Genomic DNA, 18,946 nt, shown 5'->3' with positions numbered 1-18,946 from the left:
TTATGGACCTCCTGTTCACTAATCACTAGTAAAAGACATTATCCCTAAGGCCAGCTAGCTATGCTCCTTGGAGAACAGCCTTCAAGCTGATCTGTCCCTCCACCCCCACCTTGATCTCATCTGATGGGTTTCAGAATGGCCCAGCTCTAGAGAGGACTGGAATGTCTGCTTAAATGGGCTCTCCCTTACATGGAACTCCAAGTCTTCCTGCTCCAGTGATGTCCCACAGAGCCCTGACCCGTCAGAAAGGCAGGGAGAGTTGCTTTGGGAGATGCTCTCCCTGCCTCTGTGAGTGAGAGCATGAACTTTACCTCTGATTGGCACGACTCCCAACTTTGCCTTAGTTACTTGGCAACCGCTCTGCGTCTCTGGCTGAGCGTACACTATGACCAGTAGCAGATCAATGGCCAAAAGAGTAGTGGTGTATAGAAATGGGGACCCTTTCTCCCCAGGCCGCCAGCTGGTGGTGACTCAACGCCGCTACCCCACCATGGAGGCCTTTCTTTATGATGTAACATCAGCCATACAAGCCTCACTGGCTGTACGCACCCTCTATACGCCTTGTCATGGCCACCCTATCACCGACCTGGCAGACCTACAGAATGGAGGGCAGTATGTGGCTGCTGGCTTCGAAAGATTCCACAAGCTCTCGTGAGTGGGCTGGGGTTGATTCAAAAGCCTAGGGAGGGAGGAGCGGTACCAGTGGCTCCTACCCAGTGTTGACTGTGTGGGTAGCAGGCTTTCCCCTAACCTGGAAGGAGGCAGACGCAGTAAAAATCTGCCCAAGGCCACATAAACAGCAAGTAGTTAAGCTGAAAATTAGATTCAATTCTGTTTGTTACTAAGGCTTATGTTGTGATTAGCTAGGGCCAGCTGTGGGAAGGCGACTCCACAGGTTGAACCTTCTCCTGAAAGTTCTTAATCAAATCTCCTAATATCACTAACACTAAATATGTCTGCTTCCTCCCCACGTGTTCAGATACCTCAAATTCTCCTGTTAGGAGAAGACCAACTCCCTCTCCAGGGAATTTGGCATTGGAGCTTTCATTCAAATTTGGCTCCTAGGGCCCGGAGTTTGGCCTAGTGGTAGAATGCTTGCCTAGCATGCACGAAGACCTGGGTTCAATTCCTCGGTACCCCACATACATAGCAAAAAGCCGGAAGGGGTGCTGAGGCTCAAGTGGTAGAGCTCTAGCCTTGAGAAAGCCCAAGGATAGTGCTCAGGCCCTGAGCTCAAGCCCAGGACTGGCAAAAAAAAAAAAAAAATTTGGCTCCTAACTTGGGCAATGAGTCTTCAGCCATGGTCTTCTCCAAAATGGAAGAAGCTAGAAGTCAGGAGCAAGCTAGATAAAGCATTTGGGCTTGGTCACTTCACTTCTCAGAGTCTCATGTCCAGTGAAGTGAAATCACCTGCCTGGTGAATGCAGCAGTCCTGGGATCGCTGGATGTGGTGGCTCACACCTGTAATCCTAGCTACTCAGGAGGCTGAGATCTGAGGATCAAGGTTCAAAGCCAGCCCAGGCATAAAAAGGACCTGAGACTCTAGAAAACGGGAAGTGGGGCTTGGCTCAAGGGTAGGGCATTAGCCTTGAGCTGAAGAGATCAGGGAAAGTGCCTAGACAAGTTCAAGCCCCATGACCCATCAAAAAAAAAAAAAAGTTCTGGAGATCTTGTAGGATGTTGAATGTGCTTGTTTTCTCACTTTAACCTTACAGTTTGTGTCTGTCTTGAGACCTGTCTGGATTTCCAACCTGCATCAGCACTTGGGGCAGGTTTAAGTGTCTACGTGTTTCTGAACTTAAAAAGTGGGAGCGGGGGTTGGGAGTTTGGCCTAGTGGTAGAGTGCTTGCCTAGCATGCATGAAGACCCGGGTTCTATTCCTCAGTACCACATACATAGAAAAAAAGCCAGAAATTGTGCTGTGGCTCAAGTGGTAGAGCTCTAGCCTTGAGAAAGCCCAAGGACAGTGCCTAGGCGCTGAGTTCAAGGCCCAGAACTGGCCAAAAAAAAAAAAAAGTGGGAGGGGAAGCGGGTGCCAGTAGTTCACGCCTGTAATCCTACCTACTCAGGAGGCTGAGATCTGAGGATCACAGCTCAAAGCCAGTTAGGCACAAAATCCTTGAGACTTTTATGTCCACTTAATCACCAGAAAACCGGAAGTGGCACTGTGGCTCAAGTGATGAGTGCTAGCTCATGGATAGCTGAAGAGCTCAGGGACAGTGCCCAGGCCCAGAGTTCAAGCCTCATGACTGACCAAAAAAAAAAAAAAAAAAAAAAAGTGGAAGGGGAATCTTGGGCCCTGGGCCTTATCTCCACTGTCTGGAAGCTGCTGGACTATGGAAGCCTCAAGGTGACCAAGACCCCATTTGTCCTTTCAGTTATTTACCCCCAGGAGGGAAGAAGCCTGGTGGGAAGCGCGGCAGACCACAAGTGAGTCCTAGAAGAGGCTGGCCTGAGTCTACGTCTTCCCGCCCCTCTTGGGATTGCACCAATTTGGCTGGGAGGTCAGGGGTTCTGCAAGAAACAAGAGCTTCTGGTTCCCTGGGGCCCGCTCTGCCTCTCCACCTCTGTATCTGGAGCCTGCTGCTATACTTCCTGGGAGTGGAACTGGAAGATGTTGCTAGCCCCAATCCCTACTCCAGTCTTTCACCTCACCTCCAGGCTGTGGACCTCCCAAAGGAAAGGGGGATTTATGAAACACTCATGGGAGGAGGTTGGGGAGGTTGTGAGAGGACTGGAAACCCTTGAGTGGAAAGCGTGACTAGTTTCCTCCCTCCTTTCCCCCTTTCCCGCCCAGCTGGTTCCACCTTACCCCATGATCATTAGACTAACCCCCCACAACCAAAGCCCTTACCTCTTCCAATCGGGGGTCTCACTTGAGTTTCAGGACCCTCCCAGGACTTGCTACCCGTGTAATGCGGCCCTTGGACAATGGGCTCCTGCAGGTGCCCTCTGCTACATCCAGTGAGTCAGGGAACAAGAGGCAGAGATACCATGAACATTGGGTGGGATGGCTTTTTTCCAGGAGCCCCCAGTTACTGGTAGGAGATTAAGAATAATTGGTGGGTAAAAGTGGATTGGCAGCTGGGCGTGGAGGCTCATACCTGTAATCCTAGCTACTCAGGATGCTGAGATCTGAGGATCATGGTTCAAAGCCAGCCCGGGCACTAAAGAATGTTGAGACTCTTATCTTCAATTAATTCTAGAATATGGGAAATGGGGCTGTAGCTCAGGGGTAGGGTGGTAGCCTTGAACTGGAGAGCCTAGGGACAGCACCCAGGCCCAGAGGTCAAGCCCCATTACCCACACACACACAAAAGTGGATTGGCACAGTGGTTCTTAGAGTCTTGTGGCTCACGTGGTCTTCTCATCCTGGGGGCTCCTCCTCTTACCTGTTGTCCTTTGTCTTAGTGTGTTCAGGAATGGGGACCTGCTAAGTCCCCCATTTAGTCTGAAGCTGTCTCAGGCTGCCATTAAGGAATGGGCAACTGTGTTGAAGCTCCTGACTGAGAAAGCCAAGTTGCAGAGTGGGGCTGTGCACACGTGAGTATGGAAGAGGCAGAGGCCCAAAGTCCCCAGAGTCTCTGCTGGTTTCAGTAATACATGAAAAGGCCAAGGGAAGGTATGCTCCTTTCAGTGGGACTTTTTTTTTGGGGGGGGGGGGCAGTCCTGGGCTTGAGCTCAGGGCCTGAGCACTGTCCTTAAGTTTTCTCAAGGCTAGAGCTGGGCTCTAGTCCTGGGCTTGAGCCTCAGCACCACTTCCAGCTTTTTTCTATGTATGTAATACCGAGGAATTGAACCTGGGTCTTTGCGTATGCTAGCCAAGCACTCTACCACTAGGGCAAACTCCCAGCCCTAGTGGGATTTTATTTAATTGGTCATGGGGCTTGATCTCTAGACCTGGGTACTGTCCCTGAACTCTTCAGCTTAAGGCTATTGCTGTACCCCTTGAGCCAAAGTGCCACTTCCCCAGTGGGACTTCTTGTGGCATAGGGAAAGGTCCCTTTGGCCCACCTCTCGGAGCCAGGGCAGAACATAGGTGCCAGGTTCCAGAGGCCAGAGGGCATCCTGGAGTAGCTGTAACCTGCACTTCCACTGTTTGCTGAGTCTGAAGCAGCATCTGGCCCGCTGGCTCTCGTCTCTCCCCTAGACTCTGCACACTGGAGGGGGTCCCACTGTCTGCAGGGACAGCACTTGTGAATGGCCATTACTATGTAGCTGTGGGAGAAGATGATTTCAAGGCCCTGCCTTATCTGGAGCTGCTGGTGCCCAGCCCCTCCCTGCCCAGGGGCTGCTGGTATGTACTGGGAGGCCCAGGGCACTGGGTATGGCTGCAGCAGAGCTATGTCCGCTTACTCTTTACCCACCATAAGCCTCTCCTTTCATTGCAGGTATCCCCTGAACCCAAAGAATAGGCCCCACAGGCAGGGGGTAGGTAACCCAGGGTCCCAGTGGGGTGGGAAGGAAGGGGAGTAATTGAGAACTCTGGTCCAATCTCACTGCACCTTCTCAATTATCTCATGAAACAAGATTATCCCTATTGTCAACAGGTGAAATGGCAGCTCAGCAAGTTTAGGATGAACTGTGACTTGCAGGATGGGTTGCAGAATCTAACATCCCGCGATGCAGGATGCTGGGAGAGAACTGGCACACCTGGCCTAGGAGGGCCTAAGGGGACCACAGCTCCCCATTCTCTTCTAGGCCTGTGCACTTCCAGATCAGTCAGTGAGCATAGGCACATGGGTGGGGCAGTCTGGCTTCACTTGGGTATTTTCCAGTGCCAGCTGTTGTCTATCCATAGGCAATCCGATGGGAAGAAGGGACAATGGGGGAGGGTCTGGGCTGAGAAGATGACAACACTTCCTTTCTCAAGCTCCCTTAGGCACTGGGACACTGGAGCCTGAACTGGGAATAGGAAAAGTGAGACCAGCCAGTAGCCAGGGTCCCTTCTATACCCGCAGGGCCACAGGGCACCAGTCACACTGCACTGTCCAGAGGAAGCAGCAGGACAAAGTGAGCCCTCTACTTTCTATGCCAGACCCCAGCTGGCTATTCAGTCAAGAAACACTCTCCCTACTCTCTCATTTCCATCAGGTGAGGCAGTCCAAGAGCGGGACCAAACCCAAGGCCTTTGCCTGCACCTCATGCTGATGCTATGGGAAGGGGGGTGAGGGGGGTTGCCAGGGGCAGAAAACCTCAGAATAACAGTCACCCCACCTGCATGTCAAACCCCTTGCCTCTCAAAAGGGACTTGCCATGTGAAAGCACATAGAGGTGGCAATAATTCACTCAGCCACGAGGCTTCAGGGGTTACACGGGTTTGGGTTGGGAGCCAAAGGTCTGCTCCTTTGGAACAAGGCTCAAGGGAGAGAAATGGGCTGGGAGAGAAGACAAAGGAGGCTGTGGACCCTTGCACCACTGGTTTTCAGCCAAAGTTGCTTCCCTCACTAGGAGTTAAGGGAGTGTACAGGGCTCCTCACCCAAGGAAAGAGACAGCAGGGGCCCAGGAAGTCGCAGATGATGAAGACAGGCAGACAGAGGAGCCTCTGGATCAGGTAGGCCAATGGATGAAAGTGGAATCGGAAATAGGAGGAGCTCTGAACTGGCAGCGGGGGACCACAGAACAGTCCTCTCCCTGGGACTGTAAGCGGATCTCTTACTCTCAAAGCTTGACTTCTTAATGAGGGAGCAATTTCTAATCTCTAGTGCTCTTTTTCTGGGGCTGGGGATCTCCTGGCTGGGGCTGTAGGCAGACCTACTTATGGCTCTCCACCTTCTCCAGAGGGCAGCACAGAAAGTGGAAGAAGCCCTGTCCTTGGAAGGCCAGCCATAGGCTAAAGCTGCATCTTCAGCCTCAGTCCACACTCGGCCATCTGGAGAGCCAAAGAGCTCCACACAGAAACTAGGGACAAGGACTTAATAGTCATCTTTTGTCTTTCACCAACCATGTCTCTCATGGAGTCACAGGGGATGTGGCCTCCTCAAATCCTCCCCATCCTCTTGTCCCTAAGCCCACAGTCCAGCAGTCTTCTTTCCTCTCTGGTCACACATCTCCTGCTGGAGAGACTAGATCCTCAGGTCAGATTCTTGGCCAGAGAAAGGAATCTTGAGCTGAATTTGGGAGAGGCCACAAAGGTGGGGCAGGTTGATTACAATAAAAGAACACTTATTAACTTCTGTGTTTACTGCAGATTTATTGAAGGCTGCAAGTGGCCAGTTGTGCTGGGTGTTGCAGGTAGCTGGTGCCAGGCTCACAGCTGTCTGTTTGAGAGGGGTTGGCAGTAAGGTAATTTCACCTCCTCATGGACAGACAGGTGCCTAGCAGCCCATCCGTCTTACACCCTTTCCCCCTCAGTTTCACCCATGTCAGTGAGGTACTCTGACAGAACCCTGGAGACCTCCTGGTCACATTTCTGGTTCAGAGACGGCAGCTTGCCCTTTCCATGAAGCCAGGGCTCTGCCGACCATAACAGTCCAGAACAGGTCAAATGAATAGTGGCTGCCTGAGATAACAACAGGAAGAGAGCTGCTGGGCAGAATAGCTGCTAAGGATAAGGAGCAAGTCTCCTGCACTGAATCCCAGCAGCTGTACACGACTCAAAGGTTAAAAACCTTACTGTGTTGCACGAGGTAGATGTCCCCATACAAGATGAGGAAGCTGAGGCTTGGGGAGAGCAAGTGCTGGGCCCACTGGCTCACCACCTACGCCCATGGCCCAAGAGCTTCTTGGTGATGGCAGAGCTGGAGGTGGGAGTTAGCCCACTACAAGGTAGATGGTGGTCCCTGGGACTTGCTCACTGAGCTTGTAATGCAAAGTGTAATTCCTGTTACAGTGAGCACCATGCCAGCAACCGCTCCTGGGATAAAGGGCAGACATTAAGGGACTCAGACTGGAGGTATGACTAAGGTGGCAGAGTGCTCACCTAGAAAATGCAAGCTCCTGAGTTCAAACTCCAGTGCCACCAAAAAAGAAAAATAAATCAAGGGGCTCTGAGCCTATCCAGGCCAGTAGGAAGGAACTGGCGCAGGGCTGAGATAGGCTCAGATGGGGTCTGTCCTCATTCCTACCCCTAGACTGCAGGAAGGAAACTGATGGCCACCAGGAGGTAGGAGAGCTTCAGAGGAAAGGCAGGACGGAAGAAGGCCCCTCCTCTTCCGCTCATGAAGGATGGACTCTAGGAAGCTGCATCCCATACTCACAGGAGCCTACTTACCTTTTCCACCAATATCTTCTCCAAGGACCTTCCCAACAATCAGTGTGAAGACAATGGCCAGAGAGTTACAGATGGGCACAGCTAGAGTCAGATCTGGGGAGGCAGAATAAGAAGAATCCCGGAGATGAAAAAATGCCTTTCTAGTCACAATTTTTTTTGTCTATTGTAGGGCTTGAACTCAGGGCCTAGGCACTGTCCCTGAGCTTTTTCACTCAAGGCTAGCCCTCAATCTCTTTGTGCCACAGCACCACTTCCAGTTTTCTAGTGGTTAAGTAAAGATAAGAGTCTCAGAGGCTCACACCTGTAATCTTAGCTACTCAGGAGGCTGAGATCTGAAGATCATGGTTTAAAGCCAGCACAGGCACTAAAATCAAGAGACTCTTATCTCCAATTAGCCACTAGAAAAAATGGAAGTGGCGTAGTCCTCCAGGGGTAGGGTGGTAGCCTTGAGCTAAAGAGCTCAGGGAAAGCGCTCAGGCCCAGAGTTCAAGCCCCATGACTGACAAAAAAAAAGATTAGTTCAACTGATAAAGCCTTTTTAGTCCTTTCTTAGCATACACAAGAATATAGGCTCAATCCCCAGTAATACACACACACACACACACACACACACACACACACACACACACACACACACAGAGCTAAGCCTGATAGTAAACATCTGTAATCTCAGCACTTGGAAGGCTGAAGCAAGAGATTCTCAAGTTTAATATCACTCAGTCACAATATAAATAAAGCCAGATGCTGGTGGCTTATGCCTGTAATCCTAATTACTCAGGCTGAGACATAAGATCAGCTAGCCCAGGCAGAAAAAGTTCGTAAAATTCTCATCACCAGAAAAATGTGAAGTACTGATGTGACTCAAGTGGTAGAGTGCTAGCCTTCAGTGAAAAAACTATGGGACTGTGCCCAGGCCCTGAGTCCAAGCTCAAGTTCTGGCATCAAATAATAATAATAATGAAAAGAGAGAAAGGAGAAACTAACACTTTTATGGCTAGTCTCTGACTAAAATCACCAAGACTGGGAGCATAGCCTAGTGGTTGAGTGCTTGCCTAGCATGCACAAAGCCCTGGGTTTAATTCCTCGGTACAACATACTAAGAAAAGCTGGAAGTGGCATTGTGGCTCAAGTGGCAGAGTGCTAGCCTTGGGCAAAAGTGTCCAAGGACAGTGCCCAGGCCCTGAGTTCAAGCCCCAGGACTGAAAAAAAAAAGTGACTATTGTTTTATTAGGTTAGGTGAATATTGCTGGAGATGGTGTGACATGCCTATAATCTCAGTATTTGTGAGGCTCAGGCAGGAGGATTCTAAATTCTAAGCCAACTTAGGGTACACAGTGAGAACTTGTCTGCAGCAAAACCAAAGCCAGCACTCGAGGCAGCAAGTGTGTCAAGTGCTGCTGCACAAGACCGGCTCTAGTGCCTGGCCCTATGTATACCAGCCTACTTACTGTGTCCTTGCAACGCCAAAAAAAAGGGGGGGGGGTACAAATAGGGTACCCAAAGCAGATACTCTTCCTTACTGATGGCAACAAAGTGTTTGAGGTGCACTAGGCAGAGACCCACCTGTCGATGCCAAGGTGAGGTAGTAGAGAAGGGAGCCACACTGGTTGAGGAGAAAGGGCATCAGGTACTAGAAACAGGAGAGATGTGACGTCACTATGACTGACTGAGCAGCACCATCTTCTTTGAGCCCCTAGCGTCTGCTCTTCCTTAGAGGCAGGGACAGTTCTAGGAGTCCAGGGAGCACGAAGTCCTCTGAGGAGGTCCTTCTAGAGCAGAAGTGGACCCACTCTACCTCTTTCTCTTAAATGCCCTCTCTCAGCTCTACTGGTTTCCATCCTTCCTATATCCTGCAACGCTTGGGTGTCAGTGTTGCCCCCTCTATGAAGCAGGTCCCAGCTCCAGCCTCCCTCTTTTGAACGAACACAGCACTTGCACATGGCTTCTTGCCCTTAACCCTAAGGAGCTGTGTCCTGACCAGCCTTTCCTACCAGCCTGCCCTGGCAGACGTGGGACCAGAGGCAGTTCTCCATAGCCCTTCTCACCTTCCCCCTAGGGCCAGCTGGACCTAAGCCCTCCCTCTGGAAAGGGTAGGACCGCAATAATAGCATTCTAATTGAAGCGTACTGATTGAACTAAGAGCTTTATGTGTCTCCCCTCTTAAACCTCACAACGGCTCCGTAAAGTGGCTAGTTATCATTGTAATTCCTATTTTGCTGCTGATGGAACTGAGGTTCCAAGAGGAGCCTCAAGGAAGGTTCCTCGGGGCACAGGTGGGGCTGGGACTCTGGGTCGCACCGGTTAGCTCAGAAATCAACCGCTTGACCCCTGCTCTTCAGCGGGGAAGGAGAGGGACGCACCTGGGCATTCAAGAAAAGGGTCTTCATCTCCTGCAGCAGCTGGCGGGCCCAGGTCGGCTCCCGAACCTGCTGCAGACCCGCGGAGGCCCGCTTCAGCAGCGGCTGCGTGCCACCCCACAGCGCGGCCACCAGGACCAGAGCGAGGACCTGCCCTGCGAGCACACGCGTGGAGGGTTCCGGCCACCCGACGTCCACCCACAGCGCGGCCACCAGGGCCGGAGCGAGGACCTGCCCTGCGAGCACACGCGTGGAAGGTCCCGGCCACCCGACGTCCACCCACAGCGCGGCCACCAGGACCAGATTAAGGACCTGCCCTGCGAGCACGCGCGTGGAGGGTTCCGGCCGCCCGACGTCCACCCACAGCGCGGCCACCAGGACCGGAGCGAGGACCTGCCCTGCGAGCACGCGCGTGGAGGGTCCCGGCCGCCCGACGTCCCCGCCCGCGCCCGCCGGCTCGCCCGCGCCCGCCCGCACCCCGCTCCTTCCCTTCACGCCCTTCAGCCTGGAGGTGCCCCGGAGCTCGGCGCGGGGCAGGTCACTAGGTTGCTCCCAGAGCTGGGGGTCGGGAGGGAGCGCGGGGGGCGGCGCCCGTACCCACCCAGAGACGCCGTCATGGCAACGCCGCTCCTCCTTCCGGGAACGAGGCGAGTGGTGACCCGTAACCCGGAAGTCGATCCACGGCCTCTTCCGGTCCCGCTCACATTGCCTGCGTCCGTCGTCCCGCAGCCAGGATGGTGAGTTCCCCGGTCGAGGGGCTGCGGGTGGGGGTCCCGCGGCCTCCCGGGCCCTGAGCCCCCCGTCCTGTTCCCACAGAAGCCGATCCTGCTGCAAGGCCACGAGCGGTCCATCACGCAGATTAAGTATAACCGCGAGGGAGACCTCCTCTTCACCGTGGCCAAGGACCCCGTGAGCGGCGGCCGGGGGCGGCCGGGCGGGCCGGGCGGGGGCCGGGAGCGCGGCTGCGGGCGTCCGGTCCTGACGGAGCAGGGAGACACCCCCTGGGGATAGCCGGGGTAGAGCACCAGGATACCTGTGGACGGGCCCTGGGGAGGGGCCTCTAGTAGGTACAGCTGGTCCCTTGGTGGCAGGCTGTGTGCTTACCACAAAGGGGCTGGGGTGATAGCTCAGTGATTGTGTGTGTGTGTTCAACCTGTCAAAGGCCTGAGCGGGAAAGAGGAAAAGAATAGGATTTGATGATGGCGAGCTCGGCCCGGCCCCTCTACTCAAGGCACAGGTCCTCCCCAGAACTCCTGCCATTTGCCAGGATTGTGACTTGGCGCATGCCATTTAACTTCTCTAAGCTACAAGTTTCCCTTTTTGGCCAGGAGTGTGGCCTAGTGGTAGAGTGCTGGCCACTTAATTACGGTACTTCCCTTAGCAAGTGGAGATCATTCTTTGTGTGTCTGCGTGTATATGTCAGAACTGGGGTTTGAACTCAGGGTCTGAGCACTATCCCTGATCTTTTTGTTCAAGGCTAGTGTTTTAGCATTTTAACCACAGCTCCAATTCCATCGTACGTTTCTTTGTCATCATTTCTTGCTTTCCTCCTCCCTCCCTCCCGCTCTCATCCCTGGGCTTGGGCTCCATCCTTGAGCTTTTCTTTTGTTCAAGTCTAGCACTGTACCACTTGACCCACTTTTGGCTTTTTCAGAGTGGTTTATTGGAGATAGGAGTTTTACCAACTCTCCTATCTAGGCTGGCATGGAACTACAATCCTCAGCAGATCACAGCCTCCTGTAGCTACAGGATTATAGGCCCAGCTGTCTTCAGCATCATTTTATTGAGGCTCACAGCTATCCTTTGAAGAGGCATTATTGTCCTGGCTTTTTAATCTTTCTTTCTTTTTTTTTTTAGATCAGATCTGGTTGGGCAGCCCAGACTGGCTTGGAACTGTGGTTCCTTTTGCATTAGCCTCCTGATGTGAGGATTATAGGCTTGTGCCACCACATCTAGCTTGACCTGGCCATTTTAAAGATTGAGAAGCTGAAGTTGAGTAGAGAAGCACAGTTTTTGAGAGCATACAATGAGATAGTACAGCAGGTACTATCCTACAGTTAACTGCTCCAACCTGGACAGGATCCCAAAGCCATCTTTTTTCTTTGCTGGAGCTCAGTTTGACTTTTTATTCTCTTTCTTTCTTTCTTTCTTTTTTTCTTTTTTTTTTTCCCCCGGCAGTTGTGATGCTTAGGCTCTGTCCTTGAGCTCGTCAGCTCAAGGCTAGTGCCCTACTATGTGAGCCTAGCTCCACTTCCAGTTTTCTGGTAGCTAATTGGAGATAAGAGTGTCTCGGACCATTCTTGGGCTTGTTTTGAACCAAATCCTCAGATCTCAGCCTCCTGAGTAGCTAGGATTACAGGCATGAGTCACCAGCACCCAGCCCTTTTATTGTTTTGTAAGATTCTGAGTGCAGGGGCCGGGAGTTTGGCCTAGTGGTTAAAGTGCTTGCCTAGCATGCATGAAGACCCGGGTTCGATTCCTCGGTACCACATACATAGAAAAAAGCCGGAAGTGGTGCTGAGGCTCAAGTGGTAGAGCTCTAGCCTTGAGAAACTCCAAGGACAGTGCTCAGGCCCTGAACTCAAGCCCAGGACTGGCAAAAAAAAAAAAAAAGATTCTGAGTGTAAGAGAGGACAGGACTGACAAATGTGGTTGACTTTATGAACTTGACTAGCTTGCTGCTTGACTTGTGGAAAGAAGGAAAATTCAAGAGTTAGACCCCCCCCCTTTTTTTTTTTTTGCACCAGTCCTAAGCTTGAGCCCAGGGCCTGAGCACTGTCCTTGGACTTTACTCAAGGCTAGAGCTCTACCATTTGAGCCTCAGCACCACTTCCGGCTTTTTTCTATGTATGTGGTACCGAGGAATCAAACCTTGGTCCTCACGCATGCTAGGCAAGCACTCTACCACTAGGCCAAACTCCTAGCCCGGCTTTAGACTTCTTTTTATCAGTTGTCTTTACCAAGGATTGAGTCAAACACAGTAGTAGATGGCCTGGCTAGAATCTGTGGAGTGTTCCTGGGGCAAAATAGGAGGCCACTGCTTTCCTGAGATGTGAACCATCTTGTCATTTAATTTCTCCAGATTGTCAATGTATGGTACTCTGTGAATGGCGAGAGGCTGGGTACCTACATGGGCCATACTGGAGCTGTGTGGTGTGTGGACGCTGACTGTATCCTTTTTGCTTGGAGTCTATGCTCCAGAGTCTTCCAATGGTGACACTAACTTGAAGTCAGGGATTTGGGCTGCCTTAGAGGGATCTAGAGAACTATATCTCCTACTTCTGTTGGGGAAACATTCAGGACAGGCTCAACCTTGGATGACAAGGTTGAAATGCTTTGGAGGTAAGAGACAGGAAGAAAAGCTCTTTGGGGATGAACAGAGAAGTGATTGGTCAGTCTCCTGAGAAGGCACGGGCCCAGATAGACTTAGTTATATTTCTTTATTTTTTTTTTTTTTTTGCATTTTTTTTATTGTAATTAGTAAAAGGGTTACATGATATTTGCCAGATAGGAGGTGCATTAATTCACATACATTGATACCCTTTCACATGTCTTGGTACCCATTTCCCCCCCCCCCCACACATACCCCCCCACCCGTCTTGGTTTAGTTATATTTCTTAACACCCTCCTAGGGGACACCAAACATGTCCTCACAGGCTCAGCTGACAACAGCTGTCGTCTCTGGGACTGTGAAACAGGTAAGTCTGGGTCATTTCACTTTTTTTTTTTTTTTTCAGCAAAAAAACTATTTACAGTGTACCTGTATACACAGAGGTTCTTAGCTAAAGTCAGAGATGGTTCATAGTTTCAAGAAGAAAAGACCCTAAAGAAGGTAGATGAAGGGGCCGGGAGTTTGGCCTAGTGGTTAAAGTGCTTGCCTAGCATGCATGAAGACCCGGTTCGATTCCTCGGCACCACATACATAGAAAAAAGCCGGAAGTGGTGCTGAGGCTCAAGTGGTAGAGCTCTAGCCTTGAGAAAGTCCAAGGACAGTGCTCAGGCCCTGAGCTCAAGCCCAGGACTGGCAGGAAAAAAAAAAAAAAAAAAAAAGGTAGATGAAGGGCCAGGAGTGTAGCCTAGTGGAAGAGTGCTTGCCTAGCATGCACAAAGCCCTGGCTTCTATTTCTAGGTATCATATATATAGAAAAAGTTGGAAATGGTACTGTGGCTCAAGTGGCAGGGCATTAGACAAAAAGTGTCCAAGGATAGTGCCCAGGCTCTGAGTTCAAGCCCCAGCACTGGCAAAAAAAAAAAAAAAAAAAAAGGGGTAGATGAAGAAAATGTTAAGGTACAGAGCCATGTTGCAGGGAAGCAGAGTTCTGTGGAAGGGAGGAGCAGGAAACTTGACTACCTGAAGTAGGGCTAGGAGCAGCCCAGGAGTTTCCCAAAGTGTCCTATGAGCTGGGATTTAAAGGAGGAGAAAAAGGTCATCATTATAGCACAATTAGGAATAAAGCCTGAACAATGTCATGTTCAAGTCATCTGATCTGGTTGGAGTGTCCGTTGGGTTGGAGATGAGACTGGAAAGGCGGGCTGAGCCTGAATTGTCCTTGAATGGCAAACACAAGAGTTAGGAATTGTTTTGTAGGACTTGGCATGCTGGGGAACGTGGTGGTCTGGCTAGTTTTAACAGTCTAGGCATAGAAGAACTGACCATGAAGAGAGTGGAATCTATTTAGCAACTCTGTTTAGAAAATATTTGCTAGGTGTCTACTTCTGGGCTAGGCACTGGGCCCATGCAGAGAGATAAGACCAGGTCCTTGGAGGAGGAAGGAGGTCTTTGAGGGAAGCCCCCTGCAGTCTATTGTAAGCAATGCCATATTAGCCAGATGCATGAGGAGGGACTGAGGGGAGGAAGTAGAAAGACCACTCAAAAGGACAGCCAGGAGGGGCCGGGAGTTTGTCCTAGTGGTTAAAGTGCTTGCCTAGCATGCATGAAGACCCGGGTTCGATTCCTCGGTACCACATACATAGAAAAAAGCCAGAAGTGGTGCTGAGGCTCAAGTGGTAGAGCTCTAGCCTTGAGAAAGTCCAAGGACAGTGTTCAGGCCCTGAGCTCAAGCCCAGGACTGGCAAAAAAAAGAAAGAAAGAAAAAAAAAAGGACAGCCGGGAGAAAGAGAGTGGAGATGATAACAGATGGGTGTGCAGTGTATTCCCCTGTGGTAACAGTGGATGAGGTATAAATCATACTCTGCCTGTCTTCAGGAAAGCAGCTGGCCCTTCTCAAGACCAATTCAGCTGTCCGGACCTGTGGATTTGACTTTGGGGGCAACATCATCATGTTCTCCACAGACAAGCAGATGGGCTACCAGTGCTTTGTGAGCTTCTTTGACCTGCGGGATCCCAGCCAGATCGGTGAGCACCAGGACCAGGACCAGGACCAGGGCTCGGGCTGGAGTGAAGGATGTGGCTCCAGAGCCTGAGGCCTGATACCTGCTGTCCCCCATATAGACACCAATGAACCTTACATGAAGATCCCTTGCAATGACTCCAAGATCACCAGTGCTGTTTGGGGACCTCTGGGGGAGTGCATCATTGCTGGGCATGAGAGTGGAGAGCTCAACCAGTATAGTGCCAAGGTAAGGGGCTGAGTCCTACCTGAACCAACCACAATGGATCCTTAGAAGAAGCAGGAGAGCACAAATTTAAAAAAAAAAAAAAAAGAAAAAGAAAAAAAGTCAAAATCTGGATTCAGTTAGAGAATTTTGCTATTCCTTAGCTGTGTGATCTTTAGTAAGTTACAAAACATCTCTGAGCCCGTTTTACCTATAAAATGTTTCAAGGGCTGGGCATTGGTAGCTCACACCTGTAATCCTGAGATCTGAGTGTGATGGTTTGAAACCAGCCTGGGCAGAAAAGTACATGAGACTCTTCTTCTTCTTTTTTTGGGGGGGCTTGGACTCAGGGCCTGACCACTGTCCTTCGACTTTCTCAAGGCTAGAGCTCTACCACTTGAGCCTCAGCACCATTTCCAGCTTTTTTCTATGTATGTGGTACCGAGGAATTGAACCCAGGTCTTCGTGCATGCTAGGCAAAGCACTCTACCACTAGGCCAAACTTCTGGCCCCTGCATGAGACTCTTATCTCCAATTAACCACCCAAAAACCAGAAGTGGCTGTGGCTCAACATGGTAGAGCACTAGCAGAAGCTAGGGACAGCGCCTAGGTCCTGAGCTAGGACCTAGCCCCATGACTGACCAAAAAAGCTTCAAGGATCAAGTGTAATAACTTAGCATTTTTTGGATATTTGGTAATCATCTTCTTGCCAACATGATTCCTAGGACAAGGGAGTGAATCAGACATTATGATTCCTATTGGCTTGCAGACAACTAACACAAATTCAGATATGAAATGTGTTACCTTAAAGGGTTCAGCCAAGTTCAGAAGGCACTTAAGGAACTTGTGTGAGAACAGGTGTCACACATATAAAATTGTGAAGAATTTGGGATGTGGATGAGAGGTAAATTGCTTGCTTAGCAACCTTGAGGCCCAAGTTCAATCTCCAGTAAAACACACATGCAGTGTAAGCCAAGCACCAGCCACTCATACCTGTAACCCCTGCTACTCAGGAAGCTTTGTTCTGAGGATTATGGTTTAAAGTCAGTCCAGACTTTGAAATCTTTTTTTTTTTTTTGCCTTGAGCTTTCTGAAGGCTAGCGCTCTACTACTTGAGCCATAGCATCATTTCCAGTTTTTCTCTGTACACGGTACCAAGGAATTGAACCTGAGTCTTCATGCATGCTAGGCAGGCACTCTAATACTATGCCAAACTCCTGGCCAAGACTTTGAAATCTTTATCTCCAATTAACTAGCAAGTAGTCAAAAGTGAAGGTGTAGCTCAAGTTGTAGAGTACCACCCATCCAGCCACGAGTGGAACAAGAGTGTAAGGCCCTCAGTTCAAGCCCTAGTACCAGCTCAGAAAAAGGGATGATTGTTTGGACCCAGGCTCAGGTCCCGGGATGGTGGTAGTAGTAGGGCTTCTTAGCCTTGGAGCTGCTGGAAGTTTCTCTCATCCCTCAGTCTGGAGAGGTATTGGTAAACGTGAAGGAGCACTCCCGGCAGATCAATGACATCCAGTTATCCAGAGACATGACCATGTTTGTCACCGCCTCTAAGGACAATACGGCCAAGGTGAGCTTGGACAAGGGGTGGGTGAGGGCTGTGTCCACCCTCCCCCTGCACAGCACAGCCTGCCTGACTTGCCCCAAGAAGATACTTATTACAGATCTCTCACCTGCTTTTCCCCCAGCTGTTTGACTCTACAACCCTGGAGCATCAGAAGACTTTCCGCACAGAACGACCTGTCAACTCAGCTGCCCTCTCTCCAAACTATGACCATGTAAGGGAACCCCCCTTAGCCTTCCTGCCAAGGCCTCAAGAGAGTTCTGGGGTCTAGGTGTTTGGTGATGAAGCTATGAACCCTGTGGGTAAAGGGTGTCAGGCCATGAGGTTCTTGAAGCAGGGACAAGGCTAGACAGTTGGGTAGCCCCAGGGAACTGACCAAAGGTAGCAGAATCCACATCCTGGTCTCTTCTCATTGTGAAATAGGAGATGTTATAGGGCAGAGAAAAAAAATGCAAGGGAAAAAAATGTGAAAAATAGCTGGGCACTAATGGCTCACGCCTGTAATCCTAGATATTCTAGAGGCTGAGATCTGAGGATCAAGGTTCAAAGCCAGCCCAGGCACAAAAGGATTTGAGACTGTTATCTCCAGTTAACCTCTAGAAAATGGGATGTGGGGCCTGGCTCAAGGGTAGGGTGGTAGCCTTGAGCTGAAGGGCTCAGGGATATCACCCAGGCCCTGGAGTAGAGAGGTAGCCTTGAGCTGGAGGTCAGGGACAGCGCCTAGGCTGAGTTCAAGTCCCACAACTAACCAAAAAGCGAAAAATAGATGTGGCTGCTCTTGGTCCATTTTGGACGTTTCTTCCCTTTAGGTGGTGTTGGGCGGCGGTCAGGAAGCCATGGATGTAACTACAACCTCCACCAGGATTGGCAAGTTTGAGGCCAGGTAAAAGGGTAGGGAGTTCTCCCAAAAGGAAAATGTTTATAGAGGATGCTTTTTGTAATAAATGCAATCAAGGTATTGTGACTAGCTGCTTAGTAGGCTCAGATCTGTGGATTGTGATTCAGAGCCAATCTGGACATAAAAGCCTGAGCAGGCTGGAGGTGTGTATCAAGCTGTAGAGTGCCATCTGAATAAGTACCTGGCCATGAGTCGAAATCCCAGGACTGGCATAAAAAAGGAAAAGAAAAAGAGGGCCTGGGCTGGGAGTTTGGCCTAGTGGTTAAAGTGCTTGCCTAGCATGCATGAAGACCCGGGTTCGATTCCTCGGTACCACATACATAGAAAAAAGCCGGAAATGGTGCTGAGGCTCAAGGGCTAGAGCTCTAGCCTTGAGAAAGTCCAAGGACAGTGCTCAGGCCCTGAGCTCAAGCCCACGACTGGCAAAAAAGAAAAAGAGGGCCTGAACTTCATTGTATTTTTTTGCGCAAAATTCTCAGCTGTGTAATGAAACTTCTCATAAAAGGTACAAATTGGGCTAGGAATGTGGCTTAGTAGGTAGAATGTCTACCATGCATGAAACCTGGGTTTGATTCTTCAACACTATATAAACAGAAAAACCAGAAATGGCACTGTGGCTCAAGTAGTAATGTGCTAGCCTTGAGCAAAAGAAGCTCAGGGACTCTGCCCAGGCCCTGACTTCAAGCCCAAGATGGGCAATAAATAAATAAATTTAACTAACTAAATAAATGGTGCTGATTAGTTGAATGAGTTCATGTTGAGTTCTTAGAGCAGTATTAGCTGTATATTCAGGCAGACATTTTGATCTAGTCTTCCCTTATCTTACTTCACACTTTCCTTGTTTTGTCTTGTCGTTTGTATTTGGGGGATTGCTACCTCCTAGTCTGGAAGGAGATGGAAATTTATTGGAGTGAATGAAATAACTTCATCCTCTCTCCTCCAGGTTCTTCCATTTGGCTTTTGAAGAAGAGTTTGGAAGAGTCAAGGGCCACTTTGGACCTATCAACAGTGTGGCCTTCCACCCTGATGGCAAGAGGTAGGCCCTCAGGGAAGGGACAGAGTCCAGCCTGGTCAGGCCTCCCGCTTCTCTAGTGCTGGGGCCCCTCAGGCCTGCTGTTCCCACAGCAAGTGTCTCACCCATCCTTGGCCTTGTTTTTCCAGCTACAGCAGTGGCGGAGAGGATGGTTATGTCCGCATCCACTACTTCGACCCGCAGTACTTCGAATTTGAGTTTGAGGCTTAAACCTGGTCCCTGTTCAGGGCAAGGAGAAGTTTTGGACTGTGAGAAATAAATTAATTTAGTTTGGTAATCAGTGGTCCCTGGTCAGTTTTGTGTGGTCTGTCTCATTGT

The 18,946-nt window shown here is 50.3% G+C and overlaps 3 protein-coding genes across 6 annotated transcripts; 2 read left to right on the top strand and 1 right to left on the bottom strand.

Annotated features, from left to right (window-relative positions):
* The first annotated feature begins 361 nt into the window (after nucleotides 1-361).
* Dcdc2b (doublecortin domain containing 2B) lies at nucleotides 362-6,158 on the top strand. 3 transcript variants are annotated; one of them, XM_090335349.1, is made up of 8 exons: nucleotides 362-651; nucleotides 2,379-2,430; nucleotides 2,888-2,964; nucleotides 3,412-3,543; nucleotides 4,151-4,297; nucleotides 4,392-4,431; nucleotides 4,962-5,094; nucleotides 5,452-6,158. In XM_090335349.1, the coding sequence occupies exons 1-8, from the start codon at nucleotides 386-388 to the stop codon at nucleotides 5,679-5,681; spliced, it is 1,077 nt and encodes a 358-aa protein (XP_090191475.1). In that variant the 5' UTR covers nucleotides 362-385; the 3' UTR covers nucleotides 5,682-6,158. The 3 variants fall into 3 exon arrangements, with proteins under 3 accessions (XP_090191475.1, XP_090191474.1, XP_090191476.1); XM_090335348.1 differs by having other exon boundaries at nucleotides 2,882-2,964; XM_090335350.1 differs by lacking the exon at nucleotides 4,151-4,297 and having other exon boundaries at nucleotides 2,882-2,964.
* Nucleotides 6,159-6,166: 8 nt separating this feature from the next.
* Tmem234 (transmembrane protein 234) lies at nucleotides 6,167-10,217 on the bottom strand. Of its 2 annotated transcripts, none has more exons than XM_090335353.1 (5): nucleotides 10,173-10,217; nucleotides 9,575-9,726; nucleotides 8,778-8,844; nucleotides 7,215-7,307; nucleotides 6,167-6,261 (listed from the first exon to the last, which is right to left on the bottom strand). In XM_090335353.1, exons 1-5 carry the CDS (start codon nucleotides 10,186-10,188, stop codon nucleotides 6,194-6,196), a joined length of 396 nt encoding a protein of 131 aa, XP_090191479.1. In that variant the 5' UTR covers nucleotides 10,189-10,217; the 3' UTR covers nucleotides 6,167-6,193. The 2 variants fall into 2 exon arrangements, with proteins under 2 accessions (XP_090191479.1, XP_090191478.1); XM_090335352.1 differs by lacking the exon at nucleotides 6,167-6,261 and adding an exon at nucleotides 6,445-6,857.
* An 18-nt stretch (nucleotides 10,218-10,235) lies between these two features.
* Eif3i (eukaryotic translation initiation factor 3 subunit I) lies at nucleotides 10,236-18,905 on the top strand. Its single transcript, XM_090335351.1, has 11 exons — nucleotides 10,236-10,308; nucleotides 10,388-10,480; nucleotides 12,654-12,741; nucleotides 13,204-13,269; nucleotides 14,778-14,927; nucleotides 15,024-15,151; nucleotides 16,593-16,703; nucleotides 16,822-16,911; nucleotides 17,507-17,580; nucleotides 18,539-18,631; nucleotides 18,757-18,905. The coding sequence occupies exons 1-11, from the start codon at nucleotides 10,306-10,308 to the stop codon at nucleotides 18,836-18,838; spliced, it is 978 nt and encodes a 325-aa protein (XP_090191477.1). The 5' UTR covers nucleotides 10,236-10,305; the 3' UTR covers nucleotides 18,839-18,905.
* The last annotated feature ends 41 nt before the right edge of the window (nucleotides 18,906-18,946 follow it).

This window comes from Megascapheus bottae, chromosome 6 (assembly GCF_031878675.1).
Source record: "Megascapheus bottae isolate mThoBot1 chromosome 6, mThoBot2.hap1, whole genome shotgun sequence".
In the NCBI taxonomy this organism is placed as follows: Eukaryota; Metazoa; Chordata; class Mammalia; order Rodentia; family Geomyidae; genus Megascapheus; species Megascapheus bottae.
The sequence above is the reverse complement of the archived record's forward strand: the minus strand, read 5'-3'. Positions and strand labels throughout refer to the sequence as shown.